Raw genomic sequence first — 22,847 nt, 5'->3', positions numbered from 1 at the left:
TCTTGATTTCTTTTATATTAATTTTAAGAATTAATTTCTTGAGAGTTCCATTATGAATTTTCATATACTCCGTATGTTTTTGTTTTTATAAATTTTATATATAGGATTCAGTCAGAGTCTTGGGCCCCTAGTATGTTGGGCTTGGAAGAGCTTAAATTAAGTTGGGGAGGGGAGCCGAGGGGATAAAAAAAAGAAACCCATACGAGGTCAAGATGGGGTTCAGGGTTGTAACTTGGGCGGGTTGAAGATACAATTTGAGTCCAACATATGAAATGTTCAACTCTAATTTAACCCTAACCTGACCTTCATTCTTAACTATTTAACTATTTTTTAAACACGGATATGTAATTTGGACTGTTTTTTCGGGTTAGAAAATCGGGTTAATTTGGGTGACCCATATGAACAATCTCCACCCACACTAAAAAAAATAATGTGATCTTTCAGATTAAATTACTTCAAAACACAAAATTGTAAAAAAATATTGCAAATTTTTAAAAAATAATTCTCTAAAGTGTTAACATACAATAAATTAAGATTTAAACAAAGAAAGTTGAGAAGAAAAAATTTGATAGTAATTTGAATATTATATATAATGTATTTAAAATAAATATATATAAACAATATTAGAATTCGGGTTTGGATTATTAGCCATCTCAATCTAAGTTCAACCCTAATTAAGTTTGGATTACAAATTTTCAATTCAAGTCCAATCCTAATTATAAAAAAAAAAAATTGAGTTGGACTTGAATTGACCAAAATCAAGTTGTACCACCACCAACCCCCGACTTTTTTCTAAATACCTATTGTGTTGCCATTTTTAAATTTAACCCGACTATAGACTCATTTTCAACATGATTTAATCCAACCCAAGCTGAATATGTATTTAAAAAATTAAATATGAATTAGGCCCAAGTTAAGGAGCTTGGGTTGAAAATTTAAATATTAGTTTAACTTCGTTAACTTGCTCAACTCACTAAGACACATCCCTTGGCCTCAAAGTTTAGGATTTTTCGGATTAATTTTTTGGGAACAAAAAATTGTTCTCAAAGAACTAAAAACACAAAAACTAATTACAAAATTTTTATTTGGTATCAATTACATAAATTATATTTTTTTATAGTTTTTTTTCAATTCAATTTTTTTTTTTTTTTTTTGCTATCAATTACATAAATTATATTGTTTTTAGATATATATTTTTTCAATTCAAGACCATACAACTATATTTTTTAATAACTCGGTCGATTTTTATATTAGTCTTTTATTTTTCCCTTCATTTGACATTACTGTTAATAAGAATTATGACACTCTTAATAGGAAAGTTATAAAAGTTCAATGAATTTTGTTAGCAGTTGTCAATTAATTAATCGTATTCAACATTAATTATTGAAGTGACAAAAAAATTTATTATCAATTGTAGCATCACTTTCTCTTTGTAATATAAAGGGCAAGTTACACTTACATTCCAAGTTTGCAATGAAAATAAGTAGATACTACTTAAGGAGGGTGTGATTCAATTGTCTAAAATTGTAAATTTGAACAAAAACATCCCTAATCATGATAAGAGTATTTAATTATACTTTGATATCTAAATTGATCCATTTAAATCATTAAAGTATAATGTTAACCTTTATAAGTCATTTTATTTAACCAAAATAACCCTTAGCAAATAAATAAATAAACTCCACACACGAGTGGAGTCAAGAAATTTTAATTTGGAGGAACTAGTAAAGTAAACGCACGCACGCACGCACGAGTGAAGTCAAGAAATTTTAATTTGGAGGAACTAGTAATGTAAAAATTAAAATTTAAAATAATATAAAATCATTTTACAAAAATTGCTTTTGGCAGACAATGAGCATAAAACTCATATAAAAAAGGTCTTATTTAAAGAATAATAATATATAATTATTTGAAAAATTGGCTTCTATGTTACAGTGTAATAAACTCTTTTCTCATTATTTGGTATCAATTACATGAATTATATTTTTTCATTATTTTTTTCAGTTCAAGATTGTACAACTATGTGCTTCACTAACTCAGTCCATTTGACACTATTTATAGGAAAGTTATTAAAGTTTGGATGAATTTTGTTAGTATTATCAATTGATTAACAATATTCAATATATATATATATATATATTGTTAGTGACAAGAAACTTAAATACTCATTCATATATTTATTTTGTTTCTTGAAAACAAGAATTCCCACTTTAGAAGATAGACAAAATATCACTAAATCTTTAACATTCAACATTAATTATTGAGGTAATACAAAAAAAAAAATTATCAATACACTCCAAACTCTTATTTAAGAAAGAGAAGTGACACAACAGATTTGATCATCAATTGTAGCATCACTTTCTCTTTTTAATATAAAATTTGAGTACGGACAAGGGACCCCTCGGTTTTTCAATTTTCAGAAAAGAAAAATTAAAATTAAAAAGGGTACCGGAAAAAACAGTTTTTTTTCACGCTGCTAAATGGCGCGTGGACTATTACACGTAGAATTCGGTTAAACTCGATTTTCCTCTTCCTACTCCATTCAAAGACGCCTCTTTCCGTCTCTTTCTTTCGCGTTCAAATGCGTTTCTCTCTCTAAGGACCTCTTCTCTCTCTTCCTGTCGAAGCGTCTTCGTCTTTCTGCTTCATTGTCTTTATTTATCTCTGTGTCTCTCTTTCTCTCTCTATACGTATACATATTATATATATATATATATAGTTCCAATTTGGTTGTGGAGTTCTGAGATAGATCTTTCCATTTTCGGTAACTGTATTGAATTGGATCTCTCTGTATCTATATATATAAATTTGTGTAGATCCGAATAAGAATGGACAAGGCGGAAATTGAGGGCTCCGAAGACAATGCAGTTCCGTCAAGGAAAGGCCGAGGTCGCAAGTACAGCCCAGTTGTTGCACACGACAACGATCGTGCTGTTCTCGAGATGTCTTCTTTGGATCCTGAATCTTCCTCTGCACCATTTCCCCCCAATGTGTAAGCTTCCCATTCTCTGTTTCAAAATTTTTTTGGTTCAAATTTTGTAGATTTAATTTTATGTGATTTTCTTTACTTGATAAATAAATGTGTTTAATTTGGATGGCTAAGCTCCTTAATTTACACAAGCACTATCTCTTTCTCTTCTATCCATATATATGTGTGTGAGCAAAAGTATGAACATAGGGATATATATATATATACACACAAGTAGTACAGTATGAATAAATTCTTGACGTTGGCTAGTTGGAGATTTATACTATTGTTATTTATGGTTTTAATATGTATGAAAGAGTGAAATGTAGCTTCTCTTGAATCGGGTGTTGGTTTTTTATGCCACTTGATCAATGATTTTGTACTTGGTCACCTGTTTGTTTTGAGTTAACTAAAGAAGACAGAAATGCTGTAGAAAGTTAATTGCTTTGACCTATGAGGAATTAGAAAACAGAAAAAAATTTAGGGTAGAAAAACAGAAAATACAAAGAAAGATAAATAAGCTGTCAACATAAGTGGAGAGATGAGAGATATAAGTTCTTAAAACAGGAAATATAATATACGAGAACCTGCCAAATGGGCTCAAAATATTTGACTAGACATAATCTATGTCTCCCTCTGATTCTGGATTAGAGATACTATTATGTTTTAGTTCTGAGTTTAGTTGGTGGAATTTGTTCAGAAATGAATAAAAGTACCAACGAGATGGAAAAAAATAATTTCCTATCAATTCAAAATTTATGGAAGAATGCAATTTATGTGGTGCTTTAGTGTCAAAAAACAACAAAATACTTTCCAATTGGCATTTAAAGAAACTATGGCACTTGTTTTTACTATATAATTTACATATGGTTAAGTGCCCGTTCGGATATACTTTTGGAGACATGTATATCTTATCTTAAAATAAATACATAAAGCAGAATTCCTGGAGATAAACATGCTTCTAGGGACCCTAAATTATTTGATGCATAATTGGATACGGGAATTTGTGCCATATGCATTGTTTTGTAATTTGGTGTGCTGTCCACTTTTATGCATTTATTTTGCAGCTTTATTACCATGTATTGTACTCCTGATAAATGCATTCATATTACACATTCATGTGCCTTCCTGTCTTAATGGAGTGGCTAGACATCCTCTCTTTCTTGAACCGAGTGGGTGATTCCTGTTGAAGTCATAGCATTAGCATCCAGAAGCCTTAGATAGAAGAGAGAATATAGTTGTGCTTATGCCTACAACATTTTCCCTAATAGAAATATGCATCTAATGATACAATATAAATGACATTAAGAAAATCTATATATTTATTTTGTTCATTCTAGGCTTTCTTGTTTGCTTTTGTTTTTCTCTATTGATTTATATTCTGTGACAGGAAAATTAAAGTGGGCACACAGCCGAAAATGTCTTCTGATGCAAGAGAAGGGTCATTGCCTACTCATGGAGTCAATGGTTCCCAGAGGGAGTCTAAACTGGAATTGTTTGGTTTTGATTCTCTCGTTAATATTTTAGGCCTTAAGAGGTACATGATTCATTTCTATTTCTTATGATTCCTTTTCCCTCACTCACAATTTTTTTTTAAAATTTCCTTTCTTAAGCGAGTCCTTTATTTGCTTAGATCTTTTAATAAAACTTTATTTGGGGAGGGGGCTGTTGTTATGGACTTATTACGTATTTAATACGCTTCTGTAGAATTTACTTATGCCAAAATCATTTCACTACTGATTGTCTGAATCATGAAAGTGTCATTCTGAGGCTTGCTATTCCAGTATGACAGGGGAACAAATTCCAGCACCTTCTAGTCCCAGAGATGGTGAGGATGTTTCTATCACTCTTGAGCGTCCGAAGGTACTTCATATTTCTTAAGCATGTTACCATATCTTTCATGCACCTTTCCTCCCTTTCATGGAACAATATTACTTTGAAAGTTCGAATAGAAACAATTTCAGGATATTCTCGTGATTGATATGCAGCTACTAGTATTATTATTTTTATTCTTCTGTGGCTTTTATTATTATCTTCTTGATAAGAACTGCTTTTGTAATGTTTGAAAATTTGGACAAAGTAGGAGAAAAGAAGAATAGAGAATGCAAAGGAAACAAATGCAGTATCAAAGAGCAAGGGGCACGTGAAAAATTGATCTGCTGTTGTTTTATAAAACATACTTTGAATGAAATGACCAAACTACTACATTTTTGTTACCTAAAGAACTCTTATAAAGTTGGTGAGTTCAGTAAATTTACTCAGAAAACAAACTTGGTGGGTTTAATTATATACTTAAGTGTATTGATAAGTCTGGGTGGAAATCATATATCTTTCTTTTTTTATTAATTTCAGAAAAACTAATTTAAACTTGAGGCTTGGGAAAAATACCCATACGTTGGTACTTGGTAGCTTCATTTCACATTATAATGGGTAGAAACCTTGAGAACACAACAATCTACCATAATATGTTTCATCTTCTTATGAAATACCTAGTTGTTAAATGTGTGTGTTGTCACTTGGTAAGTAAAACCATAGGACTAGTTGATAATCTTGTTAGGTGCTAAAAAATGAATTTTTTTAGTGTTTTTTCCAGTGAGTTTGATAATTAACAAAGTAGCTACACTCTTAAAAGGTGAAATTCACCTTTAAAATGTCTAATTTGTAAGTTACAAAGACCTGACTTTTCCAAATGCTGAATTCAGTCAGTTAAATATAAAGTTCTAATCTAAGTTTTAAATTACAAACACCTGAATTTTCCCTTAGTGCTGAACTCAGTCAGTTTAATATAAAGTTCGAAATTCACAAATTTACCCACAAGTTTTCAGTTTTGAAAATTCATTTGCCTAAAGTTTTCAGCACTATCAAAGTTTAGCACTAAAATCTTTGTTAAAACTTTAGTTTTATTAAAAAGCACCCAAAGTTTAAAGGATTATCAACCAAGTTTGTAAAATCCATTTTGCTGGCATTTTATTTATGTGTTCCTTTCAATTTATTATTTATTTATTTTTACCTTGGCAAGAAACACACTCACATACCCCTTGCCCCTTTTGGGACTTGAACCGTCGATCTTCTACTTTGGAAGATGAGGAAGTACCACTAGGCTACATCCTTTGCTTTCTTATTAAAATGGATGATTGGTGGATTTGTCATTCTCATCTGGTATTAGATTTCATAGTAATCATTGTATTCACTAACTATTTGCTATATTTTCTAACTTTTCACTTCTTCCTAGTTTTCACCCAAAAATGAGCATTTTAATTCAGGATTAGGGGATGAAGACAAAATTCTGTGGAAGTAATTATTTGAACTATAGTACCTTAAGTTTAGCTTTTAATTCTTTTTAATCATTGAAAATGGTTAAGTTGGGTTTTGTAGTCTTTTTAAATAAAGCTCAATTGTTACGTGCCCTGCTGGAATCCCCCCCTCCCCCCTCTTTTATGACTTAGTATTTGGGGCATTGAAGGGATGCAAATCTACTTGTTTTGTAAGCATATGCTTAAAAGGTGTTATTTATTTTCTATTTGGACATAGTATTACAGTTACTCTAGTGATATCTTAACAAAATGGTAGAGATGCAGGTGCAGAGTTTAGGTCTCAATAGGGACAAGGGTTTGTATGTGCTATTTATAATATATAATATTAAAATAAAATTTTACCTACATTGTTTGGCTAAAACTTTGATGCTGTTTGGATTTGAATATTGAAACCAACCATAGCATTTTGTGGTATCAAATCTTTTCTCCTATCATAATTTGCTGTTCAATGTGTGGCAGTTAGATGATTTTTCTTTCTTTATTTATCTTAATGTTTCTGATGTGCATTAATCATGCAGAATACTGGTGTCAAACTGGGGACAATGATGGGAGTGTTTGTGCCATGTTTGCAGAACATTTTGGGGATCATCTACTATATCCGATTTACTTGGTAAATATCATACTGCCTGATATTTATGTTAGCTGCTAGTGGAGTTAAATGCAAATGAACCTTAATATTGCCTGAATATGTATATTCTCAATTGGTGGCTTATCAGATTTGAGGCATTGGATCAGTATTGCTGTAATATGCATAGATTTTTTATTTGAATTTTCATATATTTCTGAATTCACAGTATCATTACATGTACAAAATATTTTGTATATAAAAAGGACCATTACCTAGTGTGGACTATGTTTATTGAAGGTTCTGGGAGGGCTAGATTATATAAAAACCTAACTTTTGGCATTAATGGCACAAAGCGGTTGCTCTTAGGATTCAAAACTGCATTTTCTTACTTACAGCCCGAGCCTTTATCATAGTACCAAACACTGGTGCTTGCAAAATAATTTTACATATTGCATGATTTTTTTTTTTTTTTTTTTTTTTTTTTCATGTTGAATGATATTCAGTCGGGGTCATTAAGAACATTAATATGTGGGATTATGAGGTTATGGGTACAGGATACCGTTGTGTTCGACATGTTTGGTTGGAAGTGCAATTGACAAGCATTTCTTATTCAAATTTTCTTATTTTAGAATTTCTAAGTATCTCATTTTTAATATCATTGAGTTGAAATGGACATATTGAATTCAAAGGGGAGAATTTATAAGTATCTCATTTTTAATTATGAGATTATTTTCTTCCCTATCTGTCTAACAAGGTCAAGTAATAAAAAAACAACCTAAAAGTGTTTTTTTAAAACGGCATGAGCTAAAAAATTGTGAATATGAAATGGATATTATCCAATTCAGAGGAAGAATTCTAAGTATTATTTCTTACTTCTGAGATTCTTTCTTCCCTATTTGACAATACGGTCAAGCAATAAAAAATAACTACCTATTCTAAAAGTGGTTTTTACAGCGGCAAGAGCTAAAAATATCACAAATATGAATTTGAAGATGTGAAATTGGGTCGTTGAGACCATGTATTAAAACTCGGGGTTTTAGTGCAAGTATTTCTTTTTAATCTTAGGAACACAAACCAGACTATATCATTCTTTTTGCTGTTTTTCTTACTTCTTAGGGATGTTAAGATGTGTGAATGAGCTGAATGTCCATATTTAGCGTACTTTTTATTTTTATTTTTATATGTTTGACAATGGCATGTCTCTAGACCTGGTTTTCTGTCAAGTATGTTTGCACATTAACTGTCCAATTTGTTTGGGGTCCTAAATTTTAGAATAAATGACTTTAAAGTTTCCATCCAAAAATTTGGCATGGGTGTCTATTTGAATATGTAAATGGGAAAGGAGATTCTTGAAAATATGAGTAATACAAAATTATAGCTAGTTCTTTTATAAACCCCAATGGGGTGAAAGAGTTGGTTAGGAACTAAACTCACGAGTTGAAGGTCGTGAGTTCCATTCTACTCCCTCGAGGCTAGCCTTACAAGATTTTCCTATATTAAAATTGGCACGTATCGTTGGGGTTGAGACATCCCTCTAGTCACTAAAAGAAAAGAAACATTGCAAATTAGTACTTCTATTGACCATTGCAAATACCTTTGTCTCGAGCCAAGCTAGAGGTGCACTGGTATGTTTAGGGATTGATACACTGCCACATATGATGCTTTGTCATATCCATGTATTGAGTCAGATACCTCTATTAGGATGCCCCACATTTGGCATAGGTCATGCACCCACAAATATCTAGGAAAATTGCCTTTTTGGACACACCGTCCCAATAGTTCATGGATTTACACAAGTTTGAGAGCTTGTTGGCTCGCCTGTCAGCTTAAGTGAGGTAATGAATGGGCAGCAATATGTTTTGTTAATGAATGCGTGGGTTATGTTTATGGATATATGCCTTTTTTCTATCAGACCTGTTATAAGTAATCAATGTTGATCCTTTAATGATGTTGGCGTTTGCTGTGCAAAGCCTTTATGGGATCATTACTGGATTTGAAGTTTGTTGTTAGAGATGCAATTGAACCGATAATTAGACATGCTATATCTGGAGGATTTTGCATCTTGTTTTAATGTCTTTCTACTAGTTGAGAGACACATGGAAGAAGGATTGCCCACTCTATTGATTTGCTGACTGTTTGTGTTTTGGGTTGGCTTTATTTCACTTGGCCAAAAAACAAAAGCTCAAGTGATCAAATTAAATTTTTAAATAATTCAATTTCATCATTATCATTGCAATTTTTTTACTTGTTGCTAGTTGATTGGTATGCAATTTGAGGAGACACACAGGAAAATGTGAGAATAAAATTGGTAGTATAAAGATATGTTACTAGATTAGATTAGATAAATCCTAAATATAATATTTTTTATTTAAGCAAATAAGAATCCAACCTTAGTCTCATCCTTCTTGTGTTATGCCAACACTTCTCTACTGGGCTATAGTGGTTCTGGCCTTATCAATGTACTCTTGTGGACCTCTCAGTTGTTTTATGTTATAGCAATCCAATGTATACCTGTAAATATAGTTCATTATTATTTCCATTTGATATGAAATATTTATAGATTTTGAGACTTGATTTCATTATGATGGTCTATTAGTTTCTTTATAAAATTGTAAATTTGCTGACCATTATTGAATAATTAATGCAAATAAGTTTGGCGAGATTTTCCATATTTCCAGCAAATTGATTTTCTGTATTTGTAATGTTTCAGGATTGTCGGAATGGCTGGCATAGGCGGGTCACTAATGTTAATCTCCTTCTGTGGTTTGTGTACTTTCTTGACTACAATATCATTGAGCGCTATTGCAACTAATGGCGCAATGAAGGTACAATAGGCACCGGTTTCTAAGATACTACTGGCATTGCCTTCTTTTCCCTACATTTTTAGGGCATTTATTCTGAGTCTTGAAATAGGGTTTGTATTAAAAGTAAAAAGAAAATAGAGTTGATTCCGTATATACACACATAGGGGCTGCAATTCTTGTTTCCATGTCATGTCATGACATGGGTATTTTGCTATGTAGATTTACATGGACGTAACACGATTATTAAATAGGTAATATGACATGATCCACCTAACCTGTTTAATAAATCGATCACCTGACATGACACGACACCAATTGACAAATCAGTCCAAATATTCTTAGGATACTACATTTTAAACATCACACGGGTAGTAAGTGGGCTGGGTCGTATTTGTCTTGACCCAAAACATTTAGTTTAATGGATCTACTTAGATTAAACAAGTTGGCTGGTGAAACACGAACATGACATGTTTAACACGATTACGACCCGAACATGATTAAGCCAAAGCCAAACCCACTAATTCCTTGTCGTGCTATCATGTCATATCAAGTATTGTCACCCCTACATACACACACATATTTGTTGGTGTGTGTACATATATATGTGTGTGTGCGTTTGTGTGCATGCGTGTCTGTTTATGTATATCTAGGTACAGTTGTGTCTTGTATGTTGGTTTTTGCATGTTGCCATGTCCTGCCATATCTGCACTCACATTTTCATATCTGCAAATCATAGTAGATTACTCACATTAGACTTTCAATCTTTAATATTTCCTAATTGGTCTAGAAATAGCTAAATGATTGAAGCACCGAAGAGGAAGCCGTAATTAGAATGTTTTCTTTTTTCTGTTCAAAGACAAGAGTGACCATCATCTTTTACATTACCAGGAAGGTGGATTACACTTCAGATTTTCTTTGTTTCATGTGAAGGGCCCCATTTCGGCTCCCTCCAGGACTTCTGCATTTCTGCATGCCTATTGGAGTTTATTCTGTGTATTTTTCCTTTTTTTTGACATGATTACTGGTTCTGAAATGGTTTTGGAACTTAAAAGGAAATTTGAAGCATAACTATAATTGTATAATTTTTTATTGAGTGATCATTACTGTTCCCCTCCCTTTTCTTGTTTTTGCTGATAAGTATTTTGGTGGATTTCTTGTACTCGGGGCTGGAACAAGCATGTCAACAAAGCCAATAATAAGTTCATTCATATGGTGTCTTTTACCTACATTAAGTTGATTGCCATTCTATTTTACATTCTGAGTTGTTCGTGTTGTATAGTTTAACTATGGGAATAATGCTAATCTGCTTTCTTGATCTACCAACTATACTTCTAGGGTGGGGGACCTTATTATCTTATTGGTCGTGCCCTGGGACCGGAGGTTGGAGTCAGCATTGGACTATGTTTTTTCCTTGGGAATGCAGTTGCTGGATCTCTGTGAGTGTATTTATGATCTTATTTGTGATGATACAGCAATATGGTTGAGGTCCATGAGAAGGATGGACTTGGGAGTTGTGGCTAACCATAATTTTCTTTGATTTTTATTTGTTTGTGTTTTCAGTTATGTCTTGGGAGCTGTGGAGACCTTTTTAAAAGCTGTGCCGGTTGCAGGGATTTTCAGAGGTAATTTTCAGATATCACAGCATTTGACATTCAATTCTTTACTGTAAGTGGAATCGATTATATGTGACACTTTTTTTTCCCTAATAATGGTTATGGGAATTTATTCTTGTGGAAATAACATATGTTGTGGTTTGTTTAATTGTGCACCCATTCCCTCAGTAACACTATTCTGTGCATGAGAACTATAGCAATAACTTCCATCTATCAATCAATGTGAGCTTTAGTAGACCAGGCCCACCACAGAGTAATTTACTTTGGCATAGGTTTTTTTTTTTTTTAAAAAAAAAAAAAAAATTGTTTATGTAATATAGTTTTTTTCTTCAAAGATTTGTGATGCAATAAATTTAATTATGTTACTAACTATTCAAAATGTCCTGGTTATTTTATTATAACATTGTCTGACCATGTTTCTGACTTTAGCTTTTAATGCCTCCCATTTAGTACATGTGGCGCTTCTTACTCTCTCTCTTTATACATATATCTACATATATATGTTTCTCTCTGTTGTGTGCGAGTGAATGTCTTTAAACTTTTAGTTTGCATCTCATGAGGTTGGTATAAGTGAGTTTTCGTTGCTTGTTATTAGCAGTTGGGTATTATAATTTAATTGTAACATTCATCACTGCAGAGACTGTCACAAAGGTCAATGGCACGAAAGTGGCAGAGCCCATTTCAACCCCGAATTTACATGATCTGCAGATTTATGGGATCGTTGTGACCATCATTCTTTGTTTTATTGTGTTTGGTGGTGTGAAAATGATCAATCGAGTAGCACCTGCCTTTCTTATACCTGTTCTATTCTCGGTGTTTTGCATATTTATTGGGATAGCTTTGGCAAGGAAGGATCATCCAGCAAGTGAGTGCACTCTTTGAAACTGTGCCCTTATTTCTTTCCTTTTTCCTTTTGTGCTTAGGCAACAATTTGTCTAAACATAACAATGGTGTGGTATCACAAGTACAATTGCACAGATAATGTAGACCACACTACTCATTCACCATGATTCCAGAAGCATTTAGATAATGCATACTAGTACATGGATCCTAAACCCATGTCATTTTCTTGAACCAGGTTATGCCAAAAAATTTAAAATTTTCTACATTGGTTGTGCCTTTTGATGTACATCTTTTATCTTTGGTAATATAAACTAGAATTATTGTAAAATAAGAAGCTGGTATATCAAAGCTAGCCTCTTTCTTGATGACCTTTCTTTGTGCCTGAGTCTAGTTTTTGGTTTCTCGGTTAATCACAAGATTGTCTTGTGCCCCCACTGCATTACTTGCTTAACTTTCTAAAACTATTTTTAAGGGAGGCAAGTTATTATGGACCTGAAAGAAGTTCCTTTTAATGTCAAAGTCTTGCTTGGCTATTTGCCACAGAAAGTTGAATTTAAATATATATTTAAAATAAAAATAAAAAACACAACCAAAGAAGGCAATTTTTTCCTCATATCATATCACGTTCAAAGAGAAATTATCGACTACTATTTTGTGCTGGAGGGTATATCCTGTTCACTAGATGTTCTGGGATCTTGTCTTTAGTTCTCAAGGACATAGTCATGGTTCTATAAACTTATCCTTTGCAGACAAGGTTGTTGGTCTCCTCTCAAATTTTAGCCTTTTTCAATATTTATGTTCGTGGTTTTTTAATGGGAGGGGGTATAGTTGTTTGCAGATTGCAATAATGTAAAGTTCTAATGGTTTATTGAGGTTTCCTTCCTGTTTAAATTTTTATTTTGGTTGAAAGTGTCCATAGCATGTAGCTTGACTTGACTTACTAAAAAAAAAAAAGCTTGTATCTTGACATATGTTGCCAATTGAACTTTCCCGAGAAAGAAATCTCTATCATGCATCCAGGGTGATAAGTATCAAATAGTTTGAAGGTTTACTGATGTAGGAGCAAATTATGCTAATTTAGATCCCATCTACATCCTATGTGAACCTCTGGAATTCTGTTTAGGCAGAACGTATACTAGTCAATGCACTTTTAGGCAGATGGTAATTGTCAGGTTACATAGCTTTTGTGAAGGGTTGGTCAGACTGATTAGCATTCTGCACTGCCCTGATATGAACCGTTACTTTTGGAGCTTTCTGGACAGTTATGTTAATACTTGTTTTGATTTTATTTTCTTATGTCTTCGTCATCTGATCTCATTTGTCCAGTGAAGGGATAGAATTAATTTTCTTGCAATGCTTGATACAGCTGGAATCACGGGCTTGAGTCTGGAAACCTTCAAAGATAACTGGAGTTCAGATTATCAAATGACTAATAATGCTGGAATACCTGATCCCAAGGGAAAAATTTACTGGGATTTTAAGTAAGTTGTGCCAATAATTCTAGATTCCAAAGACATTTTGTTGGCTATATGAGTTCGGTCAATGTGAATGTGTTAAATACTGGATTTTGATAATTTCTTGGGATTTATTGCTGTTTCTTTTTTTAATCATTGTACCATTTGGTTTGGCGGTACTTGGTGTTTGTCAAAATATTGTGCCTCTAGTTTCTTTATCGTCTCTTTCTCTCTCTAAATTCAGTCAGTTATATTTAACTTATCTTAGTAGAATTATCTGCATAATCAAATACTTGTCCTTATTGGTTGCACTAGCTTTGGGGATGAATATTTTGTAACTATTGGGGGATAAATGCTGCTGCTCAATGCAGTTTTCTTTTCCATTACATGCCACAGAATAGATTTAACTATCCGAATTGTTTTGCCTCCATAACATGCTTCTAGCCTTCTAGGGCAATGACCTTGCTCAAGCTGTCAGTGGGAAATGTTATAGAAGCTCCTACTGTTGTGGTATTCGGGAATTTGGACATCACTGGTCTGATTGTATCTCCAGATCAATTCTGCTAGCAGGAGGGTTTAGGTAACATAATGAATCTAGTGATGTTTGAGACATATATTTGGCATTAAGAACTTGCCAAAATAATAGATACTTGCATACATATATATGTGTGTGTGATGTTCTTGCCTGAATTTGGTGCTGGAAATTTTTGACCTGGTTTTTTGCTCGTGGGTCGTGGACCCTAATTAGTCTCTTGTAGCCCGATATATAAAGGCACTTAGGGTTTGGAGTGGTGGTAGAGAAAGACTCTGAAATTCGTACAGAAATAGAATGAGGGGCTGAAAACTTGTAATCTTTGATTTTACACATAGTGAAGACTTTCGCCGGATCCCAACCGTGGACGTAGGCTATTGCCAAACCATGTATAAATCTTTGTGTTCTTTGTGTGGTGTGTTTACTTTTCTGTCGTGATTCTTGGTTTTATCTTGGGTTCATTGCGTTTGTCATAACAATATGGCATCCAGTTTCTAGGACTATAGTAACGAACTTGGAATCTTTAAGTGCATAGCACATAATTGAGTATCCTTTTCGTAGTTTCTGAATTAAGAAAAATTGTAGACTATCTATAACAGCTACTTGCTTCTTTTCCAACCATTGAAGCAGTTAATATTGATTCAGTTCTGGCACAAATGTTGTATCCTGCATGGCTAAAACTTTTGATGTTTGTCAGTCTTTGAAATATGTCAGATTTGATCTTTTGCAAAGAGTTTGGAACAAAATTAACTTGTTTCATGGCTTTTCTAACTACTACCATTTTTACTATTGTCAGTGCATTGGTCGGTCTCTTTTTCCCTGCGGTAACTGGAATTATGGCTGGTTCAAATCGATCTGCATCACTAAAAGACACTCAGCGTTCTATTCCTGTTGGAACACTGGCTGCTACTCTCGCGACTTCTTTACTGTATCTAATTTCTGCAGTACTATTTGGAGCTCTTGCAACCAGACAGAAACTTTTGACAGACAGGTATACTTATTGTACAATTTTTCAAAATGTTACTTACATAATGTCATAAACACAGGTATAACTAGTTATTTCACTTTTCTCTAATTGTGGCGTGAATTTCTGTAGGTATATTTGTGTCAAATTACTTAAATATTCTATATTTGGATTTGTGTCCTTGATTATGTGCCATCACAGTAATCCTAGAAATGAAGCATATGTTACAGCTATTACATGTCTATTCTTTTCTAAGGAAATTCAATATTATACACATAGTCAAAACAAGTCAAGTTGTGCAATGGGCACTTCGGAGATAAACTCGTATACAATGCGATTATAAAGAAAGTCATTTAGTAGATAAAAGTCGTTCAAGTGATCTGACCTAACTAAGCCAAATAAAAAGTTTGGCTCATATAAGAAGGTTCTCTCTGCTTCATAGCTTACTTGATGGCTTGTACAAGTACACTTGACAATCCGAACTTTTACCTTTAAAATTTTAAATAAGCCAATGGTTGCAATAAATATACATATTTGCTGTGGTGAGAACTTTCTTCCCAAACTATTTTACTGGTATCTACTATCAGAGCTTCTATTTGATCGCCACTTGAAAAACTTAGCGGAGTTGTTACACAAAAGATCATTATCTAGTGTGGTCTCCATTAATCGAGTTTGTTGGGTTAGTCTTGATGTCTATAGGTACTTGTATAGATCATGGTTCGTTGACTCGGCCTTTGTCGAGTCCAATTAGGGTTGATATAGTAGTGATACTCAAGAATCAGGTGGAATGCATGGCGACTCGGTGGGGAATTAGAGAGAATCAGCTGAATCAGGCCCGACTTAGAGAGAGATGGTAGAAGACTGAGGAGAGGGTTGTATATATATATATAGAGAGAGAGAGAGAGAGAGAAAGCGAGAGATGTATGGTGATAATGGAGTAGATGTTGGGGCCAGTTGATTAGATAGAGGGGGGGGGAGTAGAGGGTTGTGAAACCTTGGGTAAAGATTGGGACGCTGACACGTTTTGTATATGGTGGTTTATCAATAATGAACTTTTGCTGTATGTATTATCTATAAGCCAACAATGGTTATCACACTTTTGACTTGATCAGTATTAATAATATTTTTCTCTATAAACTTATCAGTTTACAATTTTATTATTATTTTCAATAGTTTATCAGTTGGAATTGGATAATAATAATTAGTAGTTAATCTATTCTCACCGCAACTCAAAACCTTCCTTGGTAACAATAATGGTCTATGATGATAATAAGTAGTGAATCCCTTGGTAACTTCCAAGTAAGGCTTTTTTTTTTTCTTTTTTTTTTTTCTCCCCTTGTTAATTGATTAACCCACTGTGTTTGAAATCTTTTAATGTATAATATAATATGTTAATCTTTTTTATGTCATGAAGTGTTATTTATTTCATTTAAAGATTGTAATTGCTCATTTATTTAGTAAAAAGTCTAAATTATTGCCTTTACTGTCAGCATCGACTTAAAATTCATGTACAAGTCATTAATTGTATTAAATGATCTTTAGAAAATTTTAAAAATCATTAGAATTCATTAAAACCATATTTGTTGGTTTCTGTAAAAAAAACTTATGTATCGGTGTGCTTTTGGACCTTATGTGCTGCATTAAAAAAAATTCACAACCACGGTTCCCAATTCCATTGCATTAGGCTTGCTATAGGCCCACGTCTCCGTCTGCGAACCATGGTATAGATCTTAGCTTTATGGGAATAGGTTCGTATTCATGAAATTTATAAACTCTCGTCTTCTTGAATTTGAATTTCTTAAAACCTTTTGGCCTTCATTGTGCATTGTATTAGGTAACTATTGTGCTTAATTACTAATACAACCTTTTTAATCTGATTGATTTATGATGTAGATGGTATTTTATTTGCTTTATGAATAAAACTATTAGGATACTAAAAATTAGTGTTAGAAAATATCATACAAATTTGTAATTTTTATTTTTATTTTCAAAAGTTGGAATAATTAATTACAGTTAGAATTTACCTAGGATCCATAGACTCTAAAAACAGTATTTGAAGATAAAAGAGTAAAAGGGTAAATTCACCTCTTGAACTACTACCCCACCAATTAGGGTTTTATTTATTTATTTATATCATTAATCATATCAGAACTCATTTCATTCATGTTTTGATTCATAAAAAAGATAATTTGGATACATGAAAGTTTGTTTGATCAGAAAAACCCGAGTGATCAAAGTTATACTCCTTGATCGTTTGAAATGGATTGATTGAACATGATTGGGAATTTTTTTTTTTTTTTTTGTTCAAAAACAGAGAGGTTCAAGTGATACTTTTATTGCTTTAAGCAATCAAAACAATTCTAGTAAGCTTTGGTCTATAGGTCGATCGATCAAACATGTCATGCACATTGCTCGAAGAGTACTGGAATAAGTTCAACTGCTTGAACTTGATCTTGATTGATCAAAACGTGTGTATTCCTGGAAACTTGCAAAATCTTAAAAGGTTTTATTCTCCTATTTCACTAGGACTCTTATATTGGCTATAAATATAGGGTATTGTCTATCTATGATATAATCTTTTACAATATAAAGAGAATATACATGCATCTGGAGAGAGATGTACAGAGAATATAGAGGCACATAGAGTGCTTATTTTTCTTTTCATCATCTGACATCTTGCATCTGATGACGAGTTATTATTCAGTGTGTTGATCATCAACTTTTGGAACCTAAAACGTCATCAATACCAAATCGCACAAAAAAACAACCGGATGTTGCTATTCATGGAGATTTGAAGACGCATTAAAGAGTGGATTGTGTGAGGAGCGGGTTTGAAGATTGAGAACAACAGAGTTACAAGAGTGTCTAGTTCGAGTTTAGGTCGGATTCTACGGTTCAAAATCTGGTAACCTGGGGTTGTATTTGGGTTCAGAATCTGGTAACCTGGGGTTGTATTACCTTTCTTTTGGTAACCTAGGATTGCTGTGTTTTCACTATAATTGTTAGAATTTAAAAATCAATTATTGTTAGTTAAAAATTGAAAAATAGGATTCATGCTGCTGACCCCAAGTAGTTGGAAAGAAGGCTTGATTGTTGTTGTTGTAAGTTAAAAATTGAACAATATCTGCTTCTCTAGATCTACATTGGGCATAGCATATTCTGGTGAATTAGAGTCATGGGCAACGGTCCTAATCTCAATTAAAAAGCATATCAATTATGTTTTATTTGTAAACATTATTATATGTTTGATTGATGTATGAAAATTCATGTTGGTTTGATTTGGAAAATATTGGAACATGTTTTGATTTTATGCCATGTTTAGTCCTGTTTTAAGGTTAATTAGAAACTGATGGCTGTGTGAAGTTGAATTAATTTACTTTTACTGGTTTAGGGCATAACTTAAATAATTGTGCAGGCTTCTTACAGCCACGATTGCTTGGCCTTTTCCAGCAATCATTTACGTTGGAATCATCCTTTCAACCTTAGGAGCAGCTCTCCAGAGCCTGACAGGTGCCCCACGACTGCTTGCAGCAATAGCCAATGATGACATCCTACCTGTTCTTAACTACTTCAAGGTTGCAGATGGGTGTGAGCCTAACATTGCTACCCTCTTTACTGCCTTCATCTGTATTGGTTGTGTCATAATTGGGAATCTGGATCTTATAACACCAACCATAACTATGTTTTTCCTTCTGTGTTACTCGGGTGTGAACTTGTCTTGCTTCCTTCTGGATCTTTTAGATGCTCCCAGTTGGCGTCCTCGGTGGAAATTTCACCACTGGAGCCTCTCCCTTCTCGGGGCCTCACTTTGTATCGGTATGCCTCCTTGTCATCTATTTCACTTGTATTTTTGTTTATGCACTTTTTTAATGATTGAATATAGTTAAAAACACTAATTAATATATTATCCAGAGAGAATCTATGCATTCTGCCTCAGTAGACTATTAGATTTAGAAGTGTGGGAATTTACTTGGAAAACTTGGTCTATAAAATAAGTAGGATCAGTGGAGTTCTTTTTCTTTTGTTTTCTTTTTCTTTCTTCTGAGTAGGTACTATTATTAGGATTAGGTTTGTCTGTCGACGTAAGCATACATGCATAAAGGGTAACCCATGTGGGCAGGAAAGATCATGTTTTATCCTGCCATAAAAATTAAGATTTGTTGTCGAGTGATGGATAATAGACGATGGATGAGATGGACTAATGCATCTAGAATTATATGCTTAATCATGCCACTGTGTATGTGTGTTTGGATAGCTGTGGCTGAATGCCTTTTTTAATCACATTTGCCTGCTGCCGTTGTTCTCTTGCAGTGATCATGTTCTTGATTTCCTGGTCGTTCACTGTGGTGTCTCTTGCCCTGGCAAGCCTCATATATTATTACGTGAGCATTAAGGGTAAAGCTGGGGATTGGGGTGATGGTTTCAAGAGTGCATATTTTCAACTAGCTCTCCGCAGTCTTCGATCTTTAGGAGGTTGGTATGCTTGTTTGAAAAATAGCACTTTATACTTACTCGTGACAAATACTACAATGTGTCGTAACTTTCCATGGTACTTGTTTGAAGCTATTCAAAACTTTCAAATTTTAAATCTGTAGCTAATATAGATAACACAAATTTGTTTTTTTAATTAACGAAAGGTGAAAAAGAAGTCCATGACCTAGTGTTGGTCTCACTCGTGTGAGTTCTGGGAGGGGTAGACTGAACATTGACCTAATTTTTGGCATTATTTTTTTTATCAAATTGGTACCCCTACTTAAAGGCACAAATCTCACACTTTACAGTTGCCAGCTTTTACCATTAAGGAGAAAGCCGCAAAGGAGAAATATTAATATCAAAATTAAAATACCAAATAAATGGTTTTATTTTGAAATGGTGTTTTTTGACAAGTCACAAATTTGGTAATCAAAACAATTGCAGGTTTGTATTACAATATGCTGGTTATTAAAGAATTAAAAATTTATGTTTGTCACAACGGAATGGCAAAACTACACAGGATGTCTAGAAAGGATTTGTATTTCTGGTAATATTTTGCAAAAGTAGGCATCGGCATCTTTCTAAAATTGTATTAACATTGGTCATTGCCTCATTGGAGTGGAAAATTAAGATGTATCTGTACTTCCCCAAATGAAATAGCTTAGAAAATGAGGAGGTAAAATTTGAGTCATATGGATATCTGTGAACTATTCAACTCCCATGTTTATATCCAAGGTACTTCTCCTATCCTGTCTTGGTCCTCTGTTACTATTCCCTTCTTAGGAAGATATGGTTGCTGGAAAATCTTAAACAGTAATAGTGTAATACTATGAAACGAAAAGAAAAGAAAAAAGAAGAAGAAGAAGAAGAAGCTTTTATCTTCTTGGAATTTTCATGCATATTTGTCCATTTGGTAATTAAAATTGTTTATTTTTATGGTAACCTTCACTTCTTGTGGTTAGAATACTTGCACCATGAAATATCATTATAGTGTTTCTATTGCATGCTTAATTGCATTTTTGCTTTGCAGCTTGTCTAATCAATGCCTTGAGAAACTATGGCTTTCTTTTTCTTTTCTTTTTTTTCCCCTCCTATACATGCATGTGAGCATGCTTGTTTGTCCCTGCAAACTTGAATTGTGTGTCTATGCATGTTATTTTTTATTAACCTCTCGTTAGTTATGCAGCAAACCAAGTTCACCCAAAGAATTGGTACCCTATCCCCCTCGTATTTTGCCGACCATGGGGCAAACTGCCAGAGAATGTACCTTGCCATCCCAAACTCGCTGACTTTGCCAACTGCATGAAGAAAAAAGGCCGAGGAATGTCTATCTTTGTCTCTATTCTAGATGGAGAATATCACGAGTGCGCTGAAGATGCCAAGGCTGCCTGTAAGCAGCTAAGTGCCTACATTGACTACAAGCGCTGTGAAGGTGTAGCAGAGATAGTTGTCGCCCCCAGCATGTCAGCTGGTTTCCAAGGCATTGTCCAAACTATGGGCCTTGGTAATCTCAAGCCCAACATTGTGGTGATGAGGTACCCTGAAATCTGGCGTCGCGAAAACCTGACTGAAATCCCAATTACATTTGTTGGAATAATTAATGACTGCATTGTTGCGAATAAGGCTGTTGTTATTGTCAAGGGCCTTGACGAATGGCCTAATGAGTATCAGAGGCAGTTTGGTACAATCGATTTGTACTGGATTGTGAGAGATGGCGGTCTCATGCTTCTCCTCTCTCAGCTCCTCCTAACCAAAGAGAGCTTCGAGAGCTGTAAGATTCAGGTCTTCTGCATTGCAGAGGAGGATTCTAATGCAGAGGAGCTTAAGGCTGACGTGAAGAAGTTCCTATACGATCTTCGGATGCAAGCAGAAGTGATTGTTGTAACAATGAAATCATGGGACGTCCAAGTGGAGGATGGACCCCAGAAAGATGAATCAGCAGCGGCATTCACTGGTGCTCAGCGGCGAATTGGTAGTTACTTGGCAGAAATGAAAGAGAATGCTCAGACGGAAGGGACGCCATTGATGGCCGATGGGAAACCTGTGGCTGTCAATGAGCAGCAGGTGGAGAAGTTCCTTTACACGACGCTGAAGCTGAATTCAATGATACTCAGCCACTCTAGAATGGCTGCAGTAGTGCTTGTGAGTTTACCACCACCACCTCTCAACCACCCAGCATACTTCTACATGGAATACATGGATCTACTGGTTGAAAATGTGCCTAGGCTTTTAATGGTACGGGGATATCGCAGAGATGTTGTCACTTTGTTCACGTAGTAGCTGCTCGTAGATTGGATCCTCAGATGGTAATTGATGAAATTCTCATTTTTCATGTTCATATGTTTCTTTACCCCACTCTTTGTTCAAAAATGCCTGTAGATTATATATTTGATTCATTCTTTTACCACCATTGTTACAGAAATTTTTTTGTTCATTACATGCTAGATTTAATATATATATATTTTTTATAGTTGTCATTAAAAACTTGAAAGATATGAAGATGAGCGCTGTTCAGTTTATGTCTTCTCATGAGGCGGCCATTTTGGACTCATCTCTCTCTCTCTCTCTCTCTCACACACACACACACAATTACAGAGGAACATGCATCTGCACAAATTATAGGTTTTTAATTTGTTGAGTGGTAAATATATATATGTGATAGTTACAGTTCATGGGGATAAGCTGAATTATCTCATCTTTGTTTTAAATTTTGAAATTGGAATTGAGACTATATCAGTTCAATTTTTAAACTAGTTTTCTTCAATTCTAATCTAAACTAATTTCAACCCCAATACACATGAGACAGGCTGTTTTTATGAAGAAAATAAGAAGAGTTGACTCGCTATACTTGTTTTTGGGTCTTGTGGGCTGTGGGGAGCTAAAACTGGAGATTAGGTGAGCCAAAAAGTCAAAAGGCCCGGGACTAATGTTAGGGATTATTAGGGGAAATATGAATCAATTCAAAATTATGACATTCATCAGATTTAAGAAAAACTTAATTACTAATTGCTGGTCGAATTCAACTTAGGATAACGAGTATTTAACTTAAAGAATTCAAACCCCTCCCTTCCCAAAGAGGATAATTTTGTTAAAAATACACAATATATTGTCTTTTTTCTTTTTTGCATGTAAAAATTCACACGCACTCAACACACTCCCTCACTATGGTGTTTTAGCTCTTACCACCATACCTCAAAAGGAAGGTTATACCATTGGCCCGATCCGGTAAAAATATATTAGGCATTATATCATTTAGCTGTAGATGAATTTACTCTTACCCCTTAAAATTGAAAGAGACATAAGTTTGATCAACG

At 34.0% G+C, this 22,847-nt stretch overlaps 1 protein-coding gene across 1 annotated transcript; it reads left to right on the top strand.

Moving 5' to 3' along the window:
* Window positions 1-2,568: 2,568 nt before the first annotated feature.
* Window positions 2,569-22,052, top strand: LOC132313587 (cation-chloride cotransporter 1). Its single transcript, XM_059812425.1, has 13 exons — window positions 2,569-2,992; window positions 4,359-4,505; window positions 4,753-4,831; window positions 6,801-6,892; window positions 9,561-9,675; window positions 10,990-11,090; window positions 11,215-11,276; window positions 11,905-12,132; window positions 13,477-13,591; window positions 14,893-15,087; window positions 18,476-18,876; window positions 19,372-19,533; window positions 20,720-22,052. The coding sequence occupies exons 1-13, from the start codon at window positions 2,829-2,831 to the stop codon at window positions 21,808-21,810; spliced, it is 2,952 nt and encodes a 983-aa protein (XP_059668408.1). The 5' UTR covers window positions 2,569-2,828; the 3' UTR covers window positions 21,811-22,052.
* The last annotated feature ends 795 nt before the right edge of the window (window positions 22,053-22,847 follow it).

The sequence above is a fragment of the Cornus florida genome, unplaced genomic scaffold (assembly GCF_030987335.1).
Source record: "Cornus florida cultivar Cherokee Brave unplaced genomic scaffold, ASM3098733v1 CherokeeBrave_3.0.0_Hap2_Chr01, whole genome shotgun sequence".
Classification (NCBI taxonomy): Eukaryota; Viridiplantae; Streptophyta; class Magnoliopsida; order Cornales; family Cornaceae; genus Cornus; species Cornus florida.
The sequence above is the reverse complement of the archived record's forward strand: the minus strand, read 5'-3'. Positions and strand labels throughout refer to the sequence as shown.

Bases quoted from the DNA above. Each gene is read 5' to 3' on its own strand.
- LOC132313587 (XM_059812425.1), top strand. From the start codon at position 2,829: ATGGACAAGGCGGAAATTGAGGGCTCCGAAGACAATGCAGTTCCGTCA. The intron at 2,993-4,358 runs GTAAGCTTCCCA...ATTCTGTGACAG, and splicing joins GCACCATTTCCCCCCAATGT to GAAAATTAAAGTGGGCACAC. The intron at 4,506-4,752 runs GTACATGATTCA...TTGCTATTCCAG, and splicing joins AATATTTTAGGCCTTAAGAG to TATGACAGGGGAACAAATTC.